This window comes from Colius striatus, chromosome 3, assembly GCF_028858725.1.
Source record: "Colius striatus isolate bColStr4 chromosome 3, bColStr4.1.hap1, whole genome shotgun sequence".
NCBI classification, from domain to species: Eukaryota; Metazoa; Chordata; class Aves; order Coliiformes; family Coliidae; genus Colius; species Colius striatus.
The window spans coordinates 64,325,234-64,344,858 of NC_084761.1; the positions used below are offsets into that span (position 1 = coordinate 64,325,234).

Below are 19,625 nucleotides of genomic sequence, written 5' to 3' on the forward strand. Positions count from 1 at the left end.
TTTTACATATTTATTACAGAAGTAACACACTCACTTCAGCATTGAGTGTCCTACCACAAGGTTCTGAGGAGTGCCAAATCTTTCAACTTATTACTGAAACCATCCTTTCTTCTTCTTTAAAGAAATAATGTGCTGCTGATCATCCCAGCTGAGTGAATGCTTCATCTCTGAGGGTAAGTGAAGCATATTCTATGATTCTATTATATTCTTGAAATATCTTACAGTTTCTGGAAAGAGCTCAGCCATTTGTTCTTAGCTTGCTGCCTGGATGCAGGATCACTGCTGAAAATATCCCTGTAAAATGTGCTGTAACAACGACTAAAAGACAAGCTGTAAGAACATACTGGAAAATTAAGCAGCTGTTCCAGTCATAAAACATGATTAAAGAACACCATTACCTCAGGTAGGTGCAGCTCTTGCCTACCAAATTGCTACACAGTTTGGCAGATGGACAGATACAGGTTTGAGCCTTATTAACTCTGTTTTATGTATCTCAGCTGGGCCCTGGTAACACTATCTGGCATGCTGAGGTGCATCAAGAAGAGTCTGGGCAGCAGGTTGAGGGAGGTTCTCCTTCCCCTCTACTCTGCCCTGGTGAGGCCTCATCTGGAGTCCTGAGTCCAGTTCTGGGCTCCTCAGCTCAAGGGGGACAGGGAACTTCTGGAGACAGTCCAGCACAGGGCCACCAAGATGATATGGGGAGTGGAACATTTCTCTGATGAGGAAAGGCTGTGGGAACTAGGGCTGTTTAGCCTGCAAAAGAGAAGACTGAGGTGGGATCTCATCAACACTAATGTCAAGAGGATGATGCTAGTCTTTTTTCTTTAGTGCTTACTGACAGAATGAGGGGTATTGGACATAAGCTGGAGCACAGGAAGTTCCACTTGAACATGAGAAGAAGATTTACTGTCAGGGTGAGGGAGCCCTGGCACAGGCTGCCCAGGGAGGTTGTGGAGTCTTCTTCTCTGGAGGTATTCAAGACCCACCTGGATGCAATCCTGTGTGACCTGATCTAGATGGACCTGCTTGAGCAGTGGATTGGACTAGATGATCTCTGGGGGTCCCTTTCAACCCCTACCATTCTGTGATCCTGTAATCTCTAACACAGGGATAAAATCTTAGATGCTTATTTGATTACAGTGTTGTTAGAATAATTAATAAATGATTCTAATGATTCCCCAATTAAAGATTTGGGGAAAATTTTTCCTCATATGATACCTTCTAATGCTACATTTCATACTATGATGAGAAAAGGATTGCTGCTCATTTTCAGGATACAGTGTTGAAGGAAACTCTTCAGATGTAGTAGAGTATTTCTTTCATGCAAGTGGTTACCAATAAAACTTGAATCATTAAAGTGAACTACTGTCAGACTAATAAAGAGTGAATTAATCTCCTTAATGGATTGGAAGGAAAAATACATCTATTCCTCTACCAAACAACTTCTGAACAGAGGGTACTCAGCACTAACCTGGTAGGCTGCAGTTTGTAAATACTTGAAACAAACTGTCCATCCTATCTGTTCTTAACCACTGGTTAACAAGGTGCAGTTCTTTATCACATTCAGCTGCAGGTTTATGCTTGAGGAATGAAGCTGACACGATAAACAGATCCCTGCTCATCTGAAATGTTTGAGTCTGATTCCAGTTATATTTTCTTTTGATGATTTGCCAGTACTCAAAAAGTATTAACACCTGCCTGATTATCATCTGCCTGCACTGCTTCTTCAGTCAGAACTCTTTGACTCCCCATTATATGCAACACAACATCTTCTGCTTTTGCATTATTTCATTTAGTTTCATTCTTCCAATTATAATTTTTTTTAATAATATTCTTGGGATGACAGGATCATCAGGCTTTTGCCCAACAAAATCCTGAAAGCAATGAAAAAAAGAAACATTAACACAAGGAAACAAATGCAACCCTGATTTACGTAGAGCACAAAAGCCAACCTTACAGGCTATCCCTTCTTTTGCATCCTAGGTTTACAATATGTCCTTTCTTTGTATAATAAACCCATACATTTATTGTACCCTAAAAAGATACATTTATTTGAATTCCAAAATTAAATGAAAAGATCCCCAAAACCTTGCAACAAATGTTTGATGTCTCATCTCTTGACACTTCTTCAAAATTTCCAGATTTCACATTGTGGTGATCACTTCTGACACCATCTCAGGTCCATCAGCTGGAGTCACAACCTCTTTCTTTACAGTAAATGTGTAACTGAGGATAGGATTCTTCCATAAATGTGTTTCCTTCTGCCTCTGATTCTAGCACAAATAAGCATAATGAGAACAGGTTGTTGTAATTTAAAAAAAATGCAGTTTGAATTATTTTGCTGCATTTGATGGCAAAAATTTTTGAGTGAATCAGAAGACAAGTATTTCTCAAATAAGACGGATGTCCTTGAAATACTCTGCACATTCGTAACTTAAGTGATAGGATGTTACAGTGCAGGTTACCCAGATTGTGCATATATGCACAAGTGTGGCAAATCACATTTTAACCCTTTTGCTCACAAGTCATAGACTTTAATTGGAGATTTAAATACCAATGAGCCAAATTTACATATGCAAAACACACATTAAACCCAAATCTTGTGAACCACCATTCCAGCAGATAAAATTTCAATGCTCAAAATAGTAAACTACTCAGAATTTGTCAGGAGAAATGAGGCTAGATTTTGGAGTTGTCTCCATCTCTTCACATAGGGGAAATTGCATTTGCTTGTTACACGGGAATCTCACAGCTTCAAATATAAATTTCCAGATTTGCTCCTCTATGTAACTTTCTTCTAGTGATATTCTTTCCTCCCCTCAATGGTTTATCATTAACACTTTAAAAAATATTTTATCATCTTTTAAAATACCTTAGAGGTGTTTTACCATGTGGAGAAACAATGTATGTTTATCACTGTATTTTCACAGAATAGTAACCAACCACACCCTTAAGGCTCCAGACCTGAAGCTATTTCTCCCTTACTTTCACCTCTTCAGTACTTCTGTTACCTTCTCTCCCTGGACAGATATTCAAAGAAGTTCAGAGTTTGCTTTTCATACTTAGCATGTGTCTCCTCACAGAACACATTTCTTCCCCATTTCCTGATCCTACCAGACACCGACCACCTGTGCTTCCTTTGAGTGGACACAGCATCTAACATAGCATGGCTTGTGACTGTGAAACAACAATTACTGTGATGATCACAAAAAGATCCTGCCCAATCTTTAACAGTCAGAGGTTTCAGAAGAGGCCTCAACTATATACATTTAATACATGAGAAAACAAATCAGGAAGGAGACCTACTGTAGCTTGTGCTTTACATTATATGCAACGGGACACAGATTATCTTAGTTCCAGCTGTAAGCCATCAGCACCAGTCACTAGTTTATTTTTTTTTTCTTCCTCCCTCATACAATATACCTTTCTACACAGAATCATAGAATGGTAGGGGTTAGAAGGGACTTTTAGAGATCATCTAGTCCAACCCCCCTGCAGAAGCATGATCACCTAGATCAGGTCACATAGGAACGTGTCCAGACGGGTCTTGAAGACCTCCAAGGAAGGAGACTCCACAACGTCCCTGGGCAGCCTGTGCCAGGGCTCCCTCACCCTCACAGCAGAACAGTTTTTTCTTGTGTTTAAATGGAACTTTTTGTGTTCCGGTTTCATCCCATTACCCCTTAAAATAAAAGCTACAAAGAAAACAGTGAAGCTGAGTACCATTTTTTGCCCATGCTGGGGGAAAAAAAAATCAGAGGAGAAATATTTTCATGGTGCATATCTACAGATAAGAGTTAGAGAACTCTCTCATCATGACATGCAATCAGGAAAGGCGTGGCAACACACCTGGCCGAACAGTTACTTGACACATACACACACTAGCTAACAGATCTGCTTGAAATCAGAGCATTCTAAACATCACAAAAGGCAAGCTAACAAAGAAAGGAATATGCAAAAATAATGGATCCGCATTCATATAAGTTACTACAATTATCTTGTAGAACTTCACCTTTTTAACTCCTTCGGGCTGACTGAAATATGTGATAATCAAGCCTACGTAGCCTTTGTTGACAGCATACATGTGGATTTCTTTCATCCCAGAGATGCAACCAGTTATGTCTCCTTTCCTGACTTCAGATGAAAAAGGATGCAACTAGAGCTCATTAACAACACATTGCATTCTGCACTGACACAAATTTATTGCAAGCAATGCTTACATGTAGCTATATAGTCAACCTGAAATTATCCATAAGCATCTATATGTCACAGATCTACTGCGTGAAGACAGATTCTGAAATAGACACTAAAGCCACTCAGATCCAGTCAGTTTTATTAAAGCAAATTCACTTAACTCTATACCTAGTCATCCTGTTTGAAATGTCTCTTTGTTCCAGGGATCTGTTACTTTACTGACTTTTCCAAGTGAAAACCTTCATGCCTTTTCAGATTCAGGAGTATACTAAAACCCTTTCTGTTGTACTGCTTCCCTACCAACAGGGACACAAGGAAGCAAAGCACTAAGCATCTGCTTGGACACTACTAGGGGAAAAAAAACCAACTCACATGTCACAGAAAGAAAATCTTCCTATGCATTCTGTTTCACATAAATATCACATAGGCAGCTTTAATTTTGGCACATCCTTACTCCTCAGTAAGACTGATTTCCTTCCTTTTGAGTGGATTTATATCTTTAATATTATTTTAATTTAGGAAATGTTTTTATACTACATCCTGTACTTTTCTCATTTAAAGACATATGGCATGGGGGGGTGGGAATCATATTCATGCCGTATGCCAGTTAACTAAAACCTGGTAGTATTCTAGTGCTGGTCTTCAGAGAAAACTATAAAACTGATAATGCTATACAAAATTGCTAACTATCTATTGAGGCTACGTACTTTTTATCAGTGGGTGCTACAGTTTCCCTGTACTACTATAAAACATCTCTCTTCAAGGTCAACTGAACCACAGTTTTTTCTACACGTAGAGATGAAATGGTTCCCTATGGTAGAGACAGCAGCTCTTCAGATAGTAATGCTTCCTTCACATTTGTTTTTCCTGCAGAAAATCATAAAAGGCATTACTGACACAGACACCTAATCGACTTAAAGTAAGACCCTGCTCTGAAGAGTGACTCCATACAAGCCTATGTTGATGCTTATTGCCTCTCGGTGACACTAACAGACAATTGTTTGAGAAGGAAAATATTGTCTTTTCTTGAACACTATCTTCCAAACTCATTCTAGACTGACTTTTCCCTTTCACTGATCATTACCACTAATAAAGATACCTTAGAAGATGTTACACCCTCAGAAACACCCATACAACCCCATTCTTTTCCACTAAGGCTGTGCAGTTACAATTTGGCTTTCTCTCTCATTGCTAAAACCTCACCTCAGAAGAAAGGCAACTTGCAGTAAGGCAATCACAATAAAAGTTTTCAAATTTCTACTGTATTGTAAACATGTATATTTAAAACACCTGCTATCTATGTAGGAACCACAAGCATGAATGCTCAGGCACAGTAGCAAGAGACAACTATGTAAAACTTCCAACCAGACAAACTTTCAATCTGACATAGGACACTGGTGTCTGGATATAGATTCTTAGATGTCTTGTGAAATTCAGCCATTTGGAGTCAATTCTTACTTTGTTCTGAATGAAGGAGATAGAAGAGAAACAGTTAATTCTTTCTTTCACTCACATCAAACACTCTAGCATGATTCTTCAGTGCCTAGGCAATATGTTTTGTCTTATTTCTGAGAGTACGTCAGACTTCTGCTTCCATGGGCTCTGAAAGAGAGCAACAGGAACAGACAGACAAATTCTTCTCACAACCAGGGAGCAGCCCCATTCTGAGATGAAGCTGACACCATGTAGGTGAAAGAATAGGTGACAGCGATGGAAAGAAAATCTACGATCCTCTAATCTTCTACCATAACCCAACCTCGTGCCAGAATTTCTAGCTCTGCAACTATAAGCTTAGTTTTTGTTTTGTTGTATTGTCCTGCAGTAATGAAGATTTATTCCCTATGCTTTTATTGTTCAGCATACAGGGATGTTTTTCCCCCTCCACTCAGAATTCTCACATTTCTGGTATTTTCTCTGATGAATGTATATGTCCTTCCCCCTTTGCCGTGCTGTTAGCTACAAGTGCTCTGGGCACTGTACAGTTTGCAGTACAACCCAAGCCCACTTGTGTTGCCTCAGATGAAAGGCATCCAGCCTCCCTGTATTTGCAGTTCTACCAAAGGTCCAACATGAAGAAACGCTGGCTTTTTCCTACTGTTCTTTTACTCATCAAAACTCAATCACCCACGGGTTGGGCTTGCTTTATCTATCCACCCTACACCGAACCAGCTGCAGTGGTTTTGCAGACATCAGCTGCCTTGATTTCAATGTCAGCTATGCCAGGCTACCCGAGGCAGCGAGCAGCATATGCTGGGTACACCCTGCTACTGAACAGCTCTCACTGCTCTTACTCAAAGGCAGCCTCCATCATTCTCTGGGATTCCACACATTACAGTGTAATGGAGCACCTTTGGTCTGGGTACAAACAGCACTGAACAAACATCATGCAAATACAACTAAAGGCTTCTTTGAAGTTTCATCTGAAATGAAGTATAAAATACCAATGTGATTGTGACAGTTCTTGTGCCTCTGACATACTCTTTAGAAAACTATTCTTCAAATATCTGGATCAACAACAGAAAGAGCTGGACAGATTTTTGAGAAGACATCACTGTATTTCACAGATACCAACTCATTTTGTAGCTGAATCTGCACACATCCCATTCCAACAGCTCCCATAAGTTGGGGCTGGAAAGTACATTGCCTAGTGAGACACTCCAGGGTATCCTAAGGACGCAGAGAGGTACAGGAAAAGGGTGCGGGGGACAGAGGGGGGGAAAAAAAAAGACATAAGTAGAGGGCAGGGGGAGGAGAGGGAAAGAAAGTCCCTACCTTCACAACAGCAAGTAAACAAAACAAAAAAGAACAATAACTTTCTGAAAAGTTTTGAAGGAAAAAAGTATATCTTAAAATGAACTAACTCTCAAAGGCATTATGAATATTAAACAATCCAAATATGTACTAAAAGACTGAAGAGAAAAATATGTAAGGTAAGTTTCGGCTAAAAAACCTGAATTTCCTTTAAGCATTGGCATTACCACCTCAATTTTTTGCACCAAATTTGTCCCAAGGAAAGATTCTCAGAGACAACTTTGAAAAGGAGAAAAAAGTAAGCTCTGCTTGATCAGATGACATTTCCAAGTACTTGTTGCAGCACTACAAATAAAAGTATTTTTTTAAAAAGCCCTTTCAGCTAGTGCTTCATTAAGGCAATTAGTACTCATGCAGTATGGAAAATTTTGTAAGTCAACAACTTCATAGAATCATGGAATCACAAAACAGTCAGGGTTGGAAGGGATCTTTAGAGATCATCTAGTTCAACCTCCCTGTCAAAGCAGGTCCACCGAGACCAGGTCACAAAGGAATATGTCCAAGTGGGTTTTGAAAACCTCCAGAGGAGACTCCACAACTTCCCTGGGCAGCCTGTGCCAGGGCTCCCTCACCCTCACAGTAAAATAGTTTTTCCTTATATTTAAATGGAACTTTTTGTGTTCCAGCTTCATCCCATTACCCCTTGTCCTGTCACTAGATAAAACAGAAAAAAGTGATGCCCCAACCTCTTGTCATTCGCCATTTTTGGTGAATAGATATTTGTAAATATCAATAAGATTCCCCCCTCAGTCTCCTCTTTTCTAGACTAAACAGCCCCACTTCCCACAGCCTTTCCTCCTATGAAAGATGTTCCAGTCCCCTGATCATCTTGATGGCCCTGCGCTGGACTCTCTCCAGTACTTCCCAGTCTCTTTTGAGCTGGGGGGTTCCTTTTTAATCATCCTGTAATTTGGACACTTGTTACCTTTACTCCACTGTTATTAGTATTGACACTTGTATTCTCAGCCCAAACCAAGCTCTGCTGCAAAACCCACAGATTTAATCAGGTGGTGTAGGCCTACAATCAAGACACCCTACTGAAATAAAACACAAACCACTGTTTTTCTATTATCAGTGGCTTTTTACTTTAAAAAAGGTGATGGTATATTTTTCAACAGTGTTTAGAATTCTCTCAGTAATAATGATCTCTATTTACAGCTGTGCTATTCTTGATAAGAACCATTACATTCTCCCTTCCCTCGGCTATCAGGGCTCAGGTTTCTCTATAATATCCAGCATCTAAATTTTGGAAATGACCCTGTTCCAACCACTATATCGTAAGACAAAATGGTTTAAGAACGCAAAATACCTTTACAAAAAAGCAAAGAGCGGACACGAAAATTCATAATGCAAAATCCTTCACTGAAAGGAGGCCTCCAAACAAACACATGTTTACTAACAGAGCCAGAGGAGATTGCTCAGGTACCTTCACAAAAGCATGTGATGTATAGGCAGACCAGGAGCTGAAAAATCAGCCGTTTCGTGACGTTACCAAGCTCGCCCTTACTCAGTTATACATACCTTAAAAGCAAGAGATGTGGTTATTTGTCCTTCCTCCACTCTCTCTAACTAATCTATTCAGATAAATTGTCATGGCAACTTGACTTATACACCGAGGATACCAGCAAAGGCAAGTCAATTCCCCTTGGAGATACTGTGAACAAAGCCTTGCCCATTCTGATGCTGACAGTGACTGAAGCTAAACGCCCTTCCTTTCCTGTGACAGGCTCACCATGTATTTACTACCAGAGCAACTTCTCTCCACAGCACTGCTTCCCGACAGACACTCCTGCTCAGATTGCAGCTGTGAGCCTCTAGTTTACATCAAAGGCAAGACAGCATCACTGTGAAAAAGCCCTCTCTTGTGTACCTCACCAGCTTTTACCAAATGCCAGTTGAGTTCCAAAAGAAATGGTGACTTTCTGAAGTTGAGAATAAAACTTGACAGTATTTTCCTTTCAGAGGAAGCATATACATTTACTGATTGTAACTCAAGTGTTTCAGGAACAACTACAGCTTCTTGTTGGATGCCTGACAGCAGTACGGACTGTATTTCTTTCAGATCTCTTCACAGTCTCTTCAGAAGAGTGAAAACCACACAAAAAGTCATTATTTTTTCATTCATCTGCAGTCATAACATTTCACTAACTTTTCCTTCTTTTAAGACAAAAAATAGACATGAAGACCAGCAACAATTTTGCAATATATTAAGTGCATCCTCCTTTGGTAAAACAGAAATGGTTTAAGAGAATTTAGATAAGTATATTAATGCATGTTGCATGTAAGCTCTCTTGATATGGCAGCAAAAACACTTATGCTCCACCAAGTGAATTCCTAATATGATAGTCATGTAAATTACCCTCTGTTGGCTAAAAAGGCTCTCAGCAGCACTGATCAGAACCTGTGCCTCCAACATCTCTCTTGCCTAAGGCCGTACCTAGGCACTCTTTGAAAGAGACACCAGACATACTGTGTGTACTGGAGGTAAGGGACATTCTCCTACCACTCTCAGTGAGACACCTGACCCTCCTATTAGTAACAGAAACAGTTACCCCGAAGAACACACAAACATGTACCGAAGGAGGGAAGGCACAATTCTTCCACCAATTTTTAAGAATGCTTTCTTTGTAACAGAAAATCATGTGAGAGTTCAAACTCAGCCCTAGGAGTGCGGCAGGCAATACATAATTGAAAATAAAAAATAAACACATAACCACAGCAGATAAATAGGCATTTATTAAAGTTCATCTCAAACCAAACAAAAATAATAAAGGACATTAAGGCATCTTGTATTCAGTAACGGACCATAAAGAAAAGTAAAGGTGACTTCTCTGTCTGATACAAGAGAACAAATTAGAGGGGGGAAAAAAAACCCCAAAGAGTTCTCCCAACACATTTGGCAGACTTCCACTGTACCCCCACTCAGTCAGCAAATGCCTCCAATGAACGCTCATTTCTCCAACAAAAGAGCCACAAAAACCCACCACTCACTGAGACATGTGCGAGAAAGCACTTTTCCCTCCCCTCAGACATCCACCCCTCTGTGAAGATGCACACTGGAGAAAGACACTGGCTATTGAAGAGAACGAAGACATACTCCTGCTATAACTGCTCATTTCTGGAGCAGACTAGAATATTTGGCCTTGCTTTCACTAGGATTCACTACTTCAGCCAGTAACTAGTGAAAATGGGACCAGAAGCTTTGAATTACAACGTAATAATATTTATGTTCTCCTTCTACATTCATACTAGATAAACAAATGACAAAGGTCTGTTTCCATGGAATAATTTATTTTGATGAATTATGCTGTCAAGTGACCAATCACTGTTATAGTGGTTTTTTCTTCAATTGGAGTAAGAACATGATGAAATGTTTACAGTATCATTGGGTTCACTATAACAGGATTTTACTACAGAGTAAGATATAAATTAATAAACACTGCAGATAGCATTATTCACTTCACCACAATGGCCCTCTATATCCTTTGTCACATTCTAACCTTCATTTAAGGCAAGTTTGTTGTTTGTTTGTTTGTTTTTTCCAAAGAAGACCACATAGATAAACTTGTGTGACTAGCTTTGCCAGTTAGGAAATTGAGCTTTATAAAATGTTTACTTTGACAAATATGAAAGTTATTAAGAGAAAGATGGTGACACAAAATTGGACTGTATTAAAAGGTGGAGTTTCCTTGTACCAAAGTCCTTTATTCATCATCTTTAGAACCAGTTTTGCTTAACTATAAAAGAGACACAAAAAGAAAGTATTCAAAGTTTAGACTGCCATTCCATTTATTAGGAAACAAGAACAACATTATCTCCATCTTACATAGAACACACATATAATCACACAGACTATTTATGCTACTGTAGCAAAAGACTGAAAAGCATCAAAAACTTGTTTCTTCAGCTTTAACACTAAATGAGCTTATTTCCTGAACATGAACACTGATTTTAAAAAAACAACCACCCAAAACCCTAGATAAGCCTCAGTATGATGTTTCTATTTAATTTGAAGGCTCTGTCACCAGCTCTCCAAAAAAAAAAAATGAAGGGAAAAAGTAACTCCACACACCTCAAAGATAACTCCCGTGCAAAAATTTACACAATAGAAAAAGATACATCAACTTAATAGTTCTCTCTTTTTAAAGCTAGGTTGATAATTATTAAATGTAGTGCAGGTATTGTGAAATCTATCTGGAACCTAAGACATCCACTATGAACTGCCACTTTTTGCTCAGAAGGACTCTGCCCAAACCCATCATCATTGTTTACTTGCTCTTACTTAACTGGTGTTAGGTACTACACCAAGAATTACTTATAATCGCATAAAATAGTTTGCTTTCAAAGTTGTCAAGCAGCTATACTGACTTCTACCGAATCAGAAAAGACAAGAGGGTGGAAGAAATCAACGCTAAGGGAGCAAGTAGAAAAGAACTATTCACTGGAGTTGCGGCAGAGAATGCTCAAGCTTGTAGGAGACAGCAAAGTGTTCCCGCTTGGGACAGTTTCCTTCTCCTGTTTACTTATTTATTGCCTTCCAGAACCTGGCAGAACCCTCCAGAACCTCCACTAACCTCATTTTACACCTTTTTTGGCAGAAGACAGAATATTGGCAATGCATTCTGAAGACAGAATATTGGCAATGCATTTGCTTGCTCATATGAATTGCTCAATAAATAGGAAAGAAATACTAAACCAACAAAGTTCGAAGGAGAATCAAAGGCCCTCTGACTCGTAATATTCAGAAGGACTAAGCATTTTAAAGCATTTGAGAAGTATGTAAATCAGAATCCAAAATGAGCAACAGTTCTACATTTTGCAAATCTTTTAATGCTAAAAAAAAAAACCAACTTGAAAATACTTACATGCTGGACACATAGAAATGAATCAGACACCAAAGTAAAATCCAAAGTTAGGAAGAAAAGAAAGAAAATCAGGTTAGTTTTCTTCAAATAGAAGTAAATATTATCGTTACTGTACATAGGCATTATTTTCATAACACTGAGTATAATACAGTCCTGTTACCTTAATTACGTCCACCCAGTTCCATCCACGTGGAAGTTCTCCTTTGTTATCTGCAGAACAAGAAAGTTTTGTTTTCAACACACAAGTCAAGGGGAAGCTTTCTCTTTCTTTAAAGTCAACACACAAAAACCTAAAGGTCCGAAAAACCTGAATTTCTCCTCTACGAAGCCATGAAGACAGTAGATACTAATGCCTTACACATATCTTGTTCTTCAAAGTAATTCTGTTTAAGTAACACCACCTCAGTCTGTCTGATACTTAATTTAGAAAGCAACTCCAACAAGAGCTGGGCTGACCAGCGAGGCTGAATTCTCCCAAGGAACAAAATTTTACACAGCTTTTCCTTAACACTTCATCTGTCAATCATACATTAGGTTAGGTAAATTATACGCAGAAATTGCTATCACAGGGTACAACTTATGGCTGCAATAGGACAGGATTATCCAGATCATTACTAAAAATTCAAATTGAACACACAAAAGCTAGCAGCAGGAGTACCTGAAATATCAAACGCCTTTCAATCAAAAACCCACCATCTCACTGAAAGCATAAATTACTTGCAGAAACATCTCTATTTTGAGGACACAAACTAAATTAAACAGCTTCTGAGGGAATTCCAAACCAAATACTTTCATTTAGAAATTACATTTTTGTGATGTCAATTATTTACAAGGGTATATCAGCAAACCACATCTTTTGTTGAAAGTGAACTCCCATAATTAGTTTCTGAAAATTTCACTTTTGACACAAATTGAAATTAAAAAAATAGACCAAAACCCACAATATCTTGAAATTCCTACTCTACAGAGTGTTTTCTGCTTTGGCCAGAGCTAACATCTCAGGCAAGATTAATTCACTTCAATCAAGCAAAACAGACCACAGACTTAGTTAATCTCATGAACAAATGACTACTGATTCTGACTCTAGGAAGACATCACTGCTATGAAATTTGGATTCTCATGAACGAACCTGTTTTATCAGCCAGTTTTCGTTTCTGGGTTTTGGATAACTGCTCCTTTTTATCTTTTTTCTTACTTGCTGGCACGTCAGGAGTTCCAGTTGCAATGCTATTGCTTACTGAAGTCTGAGAAGGATAAAAATGGTGGTTAATATTTTGCAGATTAGTTCCACAGATGCTTCAGTGTGTGATTACTGCACCTGACAGACATACTGAAATATCTTGACTGTCAGAAAGACGCACTGCTGTCAGCAGTCTGCAGCTTTTCATCAACATATAATCTTGATTGGAGCTTTAAAAAACATATGTTGGAGACTGGAAATTTTCCTTTTCAGAATTGTAAAGGGCTCCTCTTACACTTTTTAAATTTAATCATGGAGTGTGATTTAGTCTGAAGAAATTAAGACTTCCCAAGCAGGGAAACCATTCCTTCTTCCCCAAAGCAGATCTGCAGTACCACAAAGGCCCATAATACAGAATACAGAAGCCACAAATAGACCCAGTCTGACTCATACAAGACAATGGAGGTGCATTTATGCAATCCATTGCATCCCAGAAAGGTCACAATAATTTGCCCCTGAGTAGATATGCACATTTTAATCTCCATTTCAGCTCTTTTTCAACTCTTAGTTTTGCTTCTACTCCAAGACTCAATTTTTGATACTTTGTGGGACAGAACCACAGTGCACAAAATAACAATTAAATTGTAGCAGCAAAATAACAATTAAATATAACAATTAAGACCACAGAGCGTTGTGGCACCATACCCAGCGTGTCACTATCTAGCCACTAACATGTGCATATTGACTAAAGCTTAAAGACAGAGCTATGAGGTATTTAGAGTTGTATTTTCTTTTTTGGTTTTAAGAGCAGGAGATTAAAATAGGAATTTATCTACTTACCACAGTGTTAACAGGCTGATTTTCCATGAACAACTCTTTATTATCTTTGGCGTATTCAAAAAGCGTATATGTCATAGCAGTTCCAAGATTTGCTTCAACTTCTACCATTAACTTCTCCAATATACTTTGTTTAATAGCTGAAGATCTAAAAGAAACCATAAAACTCGACTATTATCTAGACAGATGAAGAACTTGTCAACCAAGGGGTAATGGAAAGAAGCTGGAACACAAAAAGTTCCATTTAAACATAAGAAAAAACCTATTTTACTGTTCAGGTGAGGAAGCCCTGGCATAGGCTGCCCAGGGAGGGTGTGGAGTCTCCTTCTCTGGAGATTTTCAAAGCCTGCCTGGACACGTTCCTGTGTGACCTGATCTAGGTGGACCTGCTTTGGCAGGGGGATTGGATTAGATGATCTCTAAAGATCCCTTCCTACCCCTACCATTCTGTGATTCTATGATAAGGCAAGGGAGTGAAGCTTACATAAATACATACATTGTGTTGTTGAAGAAAGCATCCATCGATATGACTGGTGCTGTTTGCGGATATGTTTCTGGCCAGGAAACTTCTATTAGAAAGGCTTTGGGATCTCCACTCTCCCCTATCTGAAGGGAAAAGAAAAATTTGATAGATCAACAGTTTCCAGTCACTTATTAAGGATTACAATGCCAAAATGCAAGGCTTTTGCTTCTTTAAGAATATCCAAGTTCCTTATGTAACAACTATATTCATAAAGGTTATCATCAGGAAAATGAAGCTGTTATCGAGAAAGAGTATTAAAAAATACAACACCAGTATCAACCTCTACCCTGTGGTTTTCATCCTAGGAAAAGCAGCCGGAACATCCAAAGCTCTCTTTACACTTGATCTTGGGTTTTTTTGTCTCTTGGTTTTAAAGGCTACTTTGTGGCATCTGCAAGCCAAATATTACACAATCATATGTAAGTACAGAAAAGATGAAGCCTTTTTTCCCCCCAGGCATCCAGGTTCAGAGCAATATGCAAACAAAACAGGAGACAGTGTTGAAATAAAGAGACATATAAACTAGTGACCTAAAATGACGAAAATAATACCTAAGAACTTCAATATTTACATCTCATCCACACAGATGTTTTATTTCACTATGAGAAAGAACTAGTAGGAAAAGATTTCAAAAGTCAGTAGAGTGAGACTGGATAAAAAAATGCATAACATTAAAAATCTGAGTATAAATGATCATGCTTATCAAATCCATTTAGTGAACTCAAATTTCATAGAATTAAAAACAAAACCCAAACCTAGTACAGGTGGTCACAACAGCAGACTAAACAAACAAAAATAACTGTTTCACAACAAGGATTTGGAAGACTAGTGCAATAAAGTGGGTGAAATCCATATTCTAAAAGCACATGAAAATTCTCCCTTATTTCCTTCGTCTTAGAACAAGTAATATCTGTCTTCATCAAATTATAACTGACTAACTGACACTCAGAGGCATCTGAATATTTTAGGGGTGAAATCAATCAGTCCATCCATCCACCCCTCTACCAAGAATCTGCAACATTTATCAAGACATTGTCTACAGTATTGCAGTCCAATTCCCACTGATGCTAAGAAGAGAACTGGTGGTATGATTTACAGAGCTCTTCTCTAAGGGAAGCACTGCCTGCACAAATGCACATAGAAAGCTTTGTGACTGCATGGACGCGTTCCTGTGCAACTTGATCTAGGTGGATCTGCTTTGGCAGAGGGGTTGGACTAGATGATCTCTAAAGGTCCCTTCCAACCCCTATCATTCTATGATTCCACAATGATTTTATGCTCCTTCTTGCCAGCACCGCCTAAAATTTAGATAGCCTCACTTGATTATAAAATAGCTGTGCTTTGTATGAGACATGAGAAAAGAGACTCAGAAAAATTGCATACTAATTCTTTCTACCTTCTCAGGCATTCAATTGCGCTATGTCTTCTTGTAACACAAATTCTTCATCATGGGAAAGACAGGATTGCCTCTGTCTGATGTTAAATTTTACAGGATTTAAATTAAGTTCTAACTTATACCAATTATTTTTTGTCTAAAAAACCAGCACTGATCAAAGCTAGTAAAATGTAGAATGACACGTTATACTGTATGCTTGTAGGCATGTCATGTTTGCTCTTTTGAGGAAGTTAAAAACGTCTCTATCGTGGAAGGAGGCTGCACTTACATGGATGGGATTCAAACGCTAATCATGATCATCATTACAATTACCAATGTTATTCTGAAGTTACTTAAAAAGTCACAACAAGGTTATTTTATATGACTCCTCCCCACTACATGGATAAGTTACTTTCAGAAGTCTCCCTTCTGTCTCTAAGTTTTCATCACAAAAGTTCTCCGGTAATCCGAAGATCTGCCTTAGTCCATACTCAAAACAACTTCTTAGGTCTATAAATCTGAGAAAGCAGGCAAGACTTTCACACCATAATCTAATTGTAAATCTTAACCTCAGCGTGCCCTGTGTGTCTCTCCAGAGAAGATTGTATCAGTGCACATGCCCAAAGCACTTTGTGAATTTTCTCTTCAGCAGGCAGGAAAGGCATGTCAGGTATCTCTGAACTAGAACCTTGTAACTGCACAATAAGGTTCAAAGCTTTATGTATAAAAGTCTCTATAATATACAGGTATCTTTGACCTGCTAGTTTAAGCATTATGTAGCATGCTGGCTCCTTCAACCAGTTTGACAGTTCTAGCTGTGTAGTACATAGATGTGTAAGCAGGGAGCTGAGCTAAAGGATAATAAACCCATGCTGCGAGCAGGCTCCTAAATGTGAAGCATTGTACTATCAAGAATCATTGTACCAAAGATCCTGAAACAACGGCCCTTAGATGTAGCACACTGAACACCCATTTGTTCTAGAAAAACCCTTGTACACCAACCACAAGACAGCAGAGTAACTTGTGCTAGGTGAAGGCTGTGCTGCAGCGACTTGCACACCCTCACCGTGCCTTACCCTGTACTGGAAGGAAACCGGGCTAAGCTCCCTGAAGCACACGTCTCCCTCGTAGATAGAGCGCAGCGCTTCAAGTTCCATCTGCAGAGCAGAGCAGGGGGTTTGAGAGTTCAGCCCCAGCGCGAAGCTCACACCCGGCCCCCGGCCCGTCCTACCCACCTCCTCCCCGCTCAGGCGGTCTGCTCTGTCCTCCCGCTCCCGCCTCCCCTCCGAGGCCCTGACACCTCCCCCGGAGACTCCCTCCCGGACCCGGGTCCGCCGCGGGGGAATCTCCCTCCAGGGCTGGCCGTCCCTCCGGCGGCAGCGGCGCCTCACGGCCGGCCCGGCCCAGCCCACGCGGGCAGGGCACAGGACTCACCTCCTGGTCCTCGTTAGCAGCCATAGCGCGGTCCCTCCTCGGGCCTGGGCGGGCCTCGCTGGCGCGGCGCGGCCCCGCCGGTGTCGCACGGGGAGGCCCCAGCGGCCCCGCCCGACGGCCACACCCCCGTGACCCGGCAGCGAGGGTCACCTAGCCGCTGGCTGCTATTGGTTCCCTTCTCCTGTCGTCATCTCCTCCCTTTCTTCCCATTGGCGGACTCCCCTGGGCGCAGCTCCCTTCCTGCCTTAGCTAACTGGCTCTTTCCCCAGCGACGTCTCTGCGCGGACGCTTCCTGATTGGCCCGGTGGCGGAGCCCATTGGTCGCTCTCGCTGTCCTTCCGTGGCCCGGCTCTCGCTTCCTGAGGCGGCGGCCCAGCCTTCTTCCCTCGCTCCCTCCCTTCTTCCCTCGCTCCCTCCCTCCCTCTGCCCGCGGCACCTCCAGTGACCTGCGGCGGTTCCCGCTGGCGGGGCCCGGCGCTGCGCTCCAGCCCTGAGCTCCAGCCCGCGGCGGCTGCCGCTGGCGCTGCCCGGCGCTGCGTTCCGGCCCGCGGCAGTGAGCGGCGTTCCGCCCGGGCCCGGCGCCGTGTCAGCGCCCGGCGGGGCAGCAGGGAGCTCCCACAGCCGGACCGGGGAGGAGCGGCCGGCCTGGGCCGCCACGGCGTCGTGCTGAGAGCCGCTGTCCCGCCGCCTCGCAGGCCGCCTGCCCGGGCACACGATGACCCCGACGCAGTGGGACTTCCCGGTGGAGCTGTGCTGCCGGCCCATGGCGTTCGTCACCCTCACGGGCTTGGACGTGGTGTACAACGCCGTGCACCGCGCCGTGTGGGACACTTTCTGCGCCAACCGGAGGGCCGACCGCGTCCCCATCTCCTTCAAAGTGCTCCCCGGCGACCACGAGTACCCCAAGTGCAGGACGAAGGTAGCGAGCGGCGTGTGCAGCGGCCGCGGCACGGCCTGGCGTCTCGCGGCGTTCCAGCGGCAAAAGCCGGCGGCGGTGGGTCGGGGGCGGCGGCTTCCCGAAGGCAAGGGCTGTGGCGAGGGACCACAGCCTATCGGCTTCAATGCTCACGCTGCTGTGGCTGAAGCGGAGTTCTGCCGTCCCTTCGTCCGCTGTTGAAGGGGACGCGTGGGAGCTCGAAGCTCGAGCTCAAACAAAATTGGCTAAGGAGAAGCCAAGGGTGTTTTAGCATAGTGGAAGCGTAGGAAACCAGGGCACCTTGGCAGAGAAGGCCAATGGGATTCCCCTGTTACAGTACTTGCTATCCATTTACTCAGTGTTGAGATATGCTTGTAAAATTTGAGCTTCAGTGAAACCTGAAGTTTATCTCTGGAGAAACTAGATACTTGAAATCAGTGTATTAAAAAAAAAAAAACCAAACCCATAAAACCTTTAACTAAGTGAAATGCTGCAGTATGAATATCTCCATACAACTTTCTGCTTTGCAGTGGCAGTTAAGTAATGCCAATGGGTTTAAGCCTCGAAAAACTACATAATTCTGTGATGTTGGCAAACAACAAGAATCCAAACTGGTTTCTCCTGGCTCTGTTTGTTTGAGAGCTTCCTTTTAAATTGAGCCTAGTGTTTCATGAAAGCATGTGAAACAAGCTTCTGAACTTGGGCATTTTCTTTGGTTTACCTGGAATCTGTTCTTTGTTGCTGATACCTCAGACATCAAGCTTTGACGCCAGGAAGCAAAGGCTTGAGGGGAAGAATGATGACAAGCGTATTCTCATGTGACAAGAATGTAAAGGCCTTTCTCCTGCTATAAATGCCCATAAATTATTTGATAGCTTGCTTTAATAACTTTAATATTTTCAGAGGACATCTTATGAATGGTATATTCCAAAAGGAATCCTGAAGACTGGTTGGATGAACAAACACCTGAATTTGGTTCCAGCACTTGTGGTCGTGTTCTATGAACTAGACTGGGATGAGCCACAATGGAAAGAAAAACAGTTGGAATGTGCTACTCGAGTTGAAATTGTCAGGTAGAGCTTTTTTGTCTTGAATAGTAATGTCCTACAAACTAACGTTAAGTATGAAGTGCAGAATGCTTTTGTGCATTCTTTTTCCTTAGGCACAAATTTAGGGAGAACTTAAACTTGACTTTTTAACGTATAACTGACACTAAAGAAACTTTGTAAAATGGTTTATTTGCAAAGGTTACTTGGGTAAAAAGTGCCCCTGAAGTTTTGTTTGCTAAACTCGACACAATTATCCAGTCTGATCTGAACAAAAAATGGAATGCAGTGTTCCCTGTTCATAATATTTGTGCAGCATGCTGTTGTGTTTGGATTTTTTTCCCCTGGATAACATTCTTTCAATGCTTTCATCTAGATTGAAATCTTGTTTTGTTCTGATCATTCAGAAATAAGAAGTGAAACCTTGATGCTGTACTGTGTTGG

General features: G+C 41.2%; 2 protein-coding genes across 2 annotated transcripts in view; one reads left to right on the forward strand and one right to left on the reverse strand.

Annotated features, from left to right (window-relative positions):
- Nucleotides 1–10,277: 10,277 nt before the first annotated feature.
- Nucleotides 10,278–17,342, reverse strand: RWDD4 (RWD domain containing 4). Its single transcript, XM_061994033.1, has 7 exons — nt 17,220–17,342; nt 16,862–16,942; nt 14,384–14,493; nt 13,891–14,035; nt 13,000–13,114; nt 12,031–12,080; nt 10,278–11,873 (listed from the first exon to the last, which is right to left on the reverse strand). Exons 1-7 carry the CDS (start codon nt 17,241–17,243, stop codon nt 11,790–11,792), a joined length of 609 nt encoding a protein of 202 aa, XP_061850017.1. The 5' UTR covers nt 17,244–17,342; the 3' UTR covers nt 10,278–11,789.
- A 171-nt stretch (nt 17,343–17,513) lies between these two features.
- Nucleotides 17,514–19,625, forward strand: part of TRAPPC11 (trafficking protein particle complex subunit 11) — a 28,571-nt gene continuing 26,459 nt past the window's right edge. The window contains exons 1-2 of the mRNA XM_061993102.1: nt 17,514–18,138; nt 19,039–19,208. Coding sequence (XP_061849086.1) covers nt 17,935–18,138; nt 19,039–19,208 — 374 coding nt within the window. The 5' untranslated portion in view covers nt 17,514–17,934. The remainder of the gene's footprint in view (nt 18,139–19,038; nt 19,209–19,625) is intronic.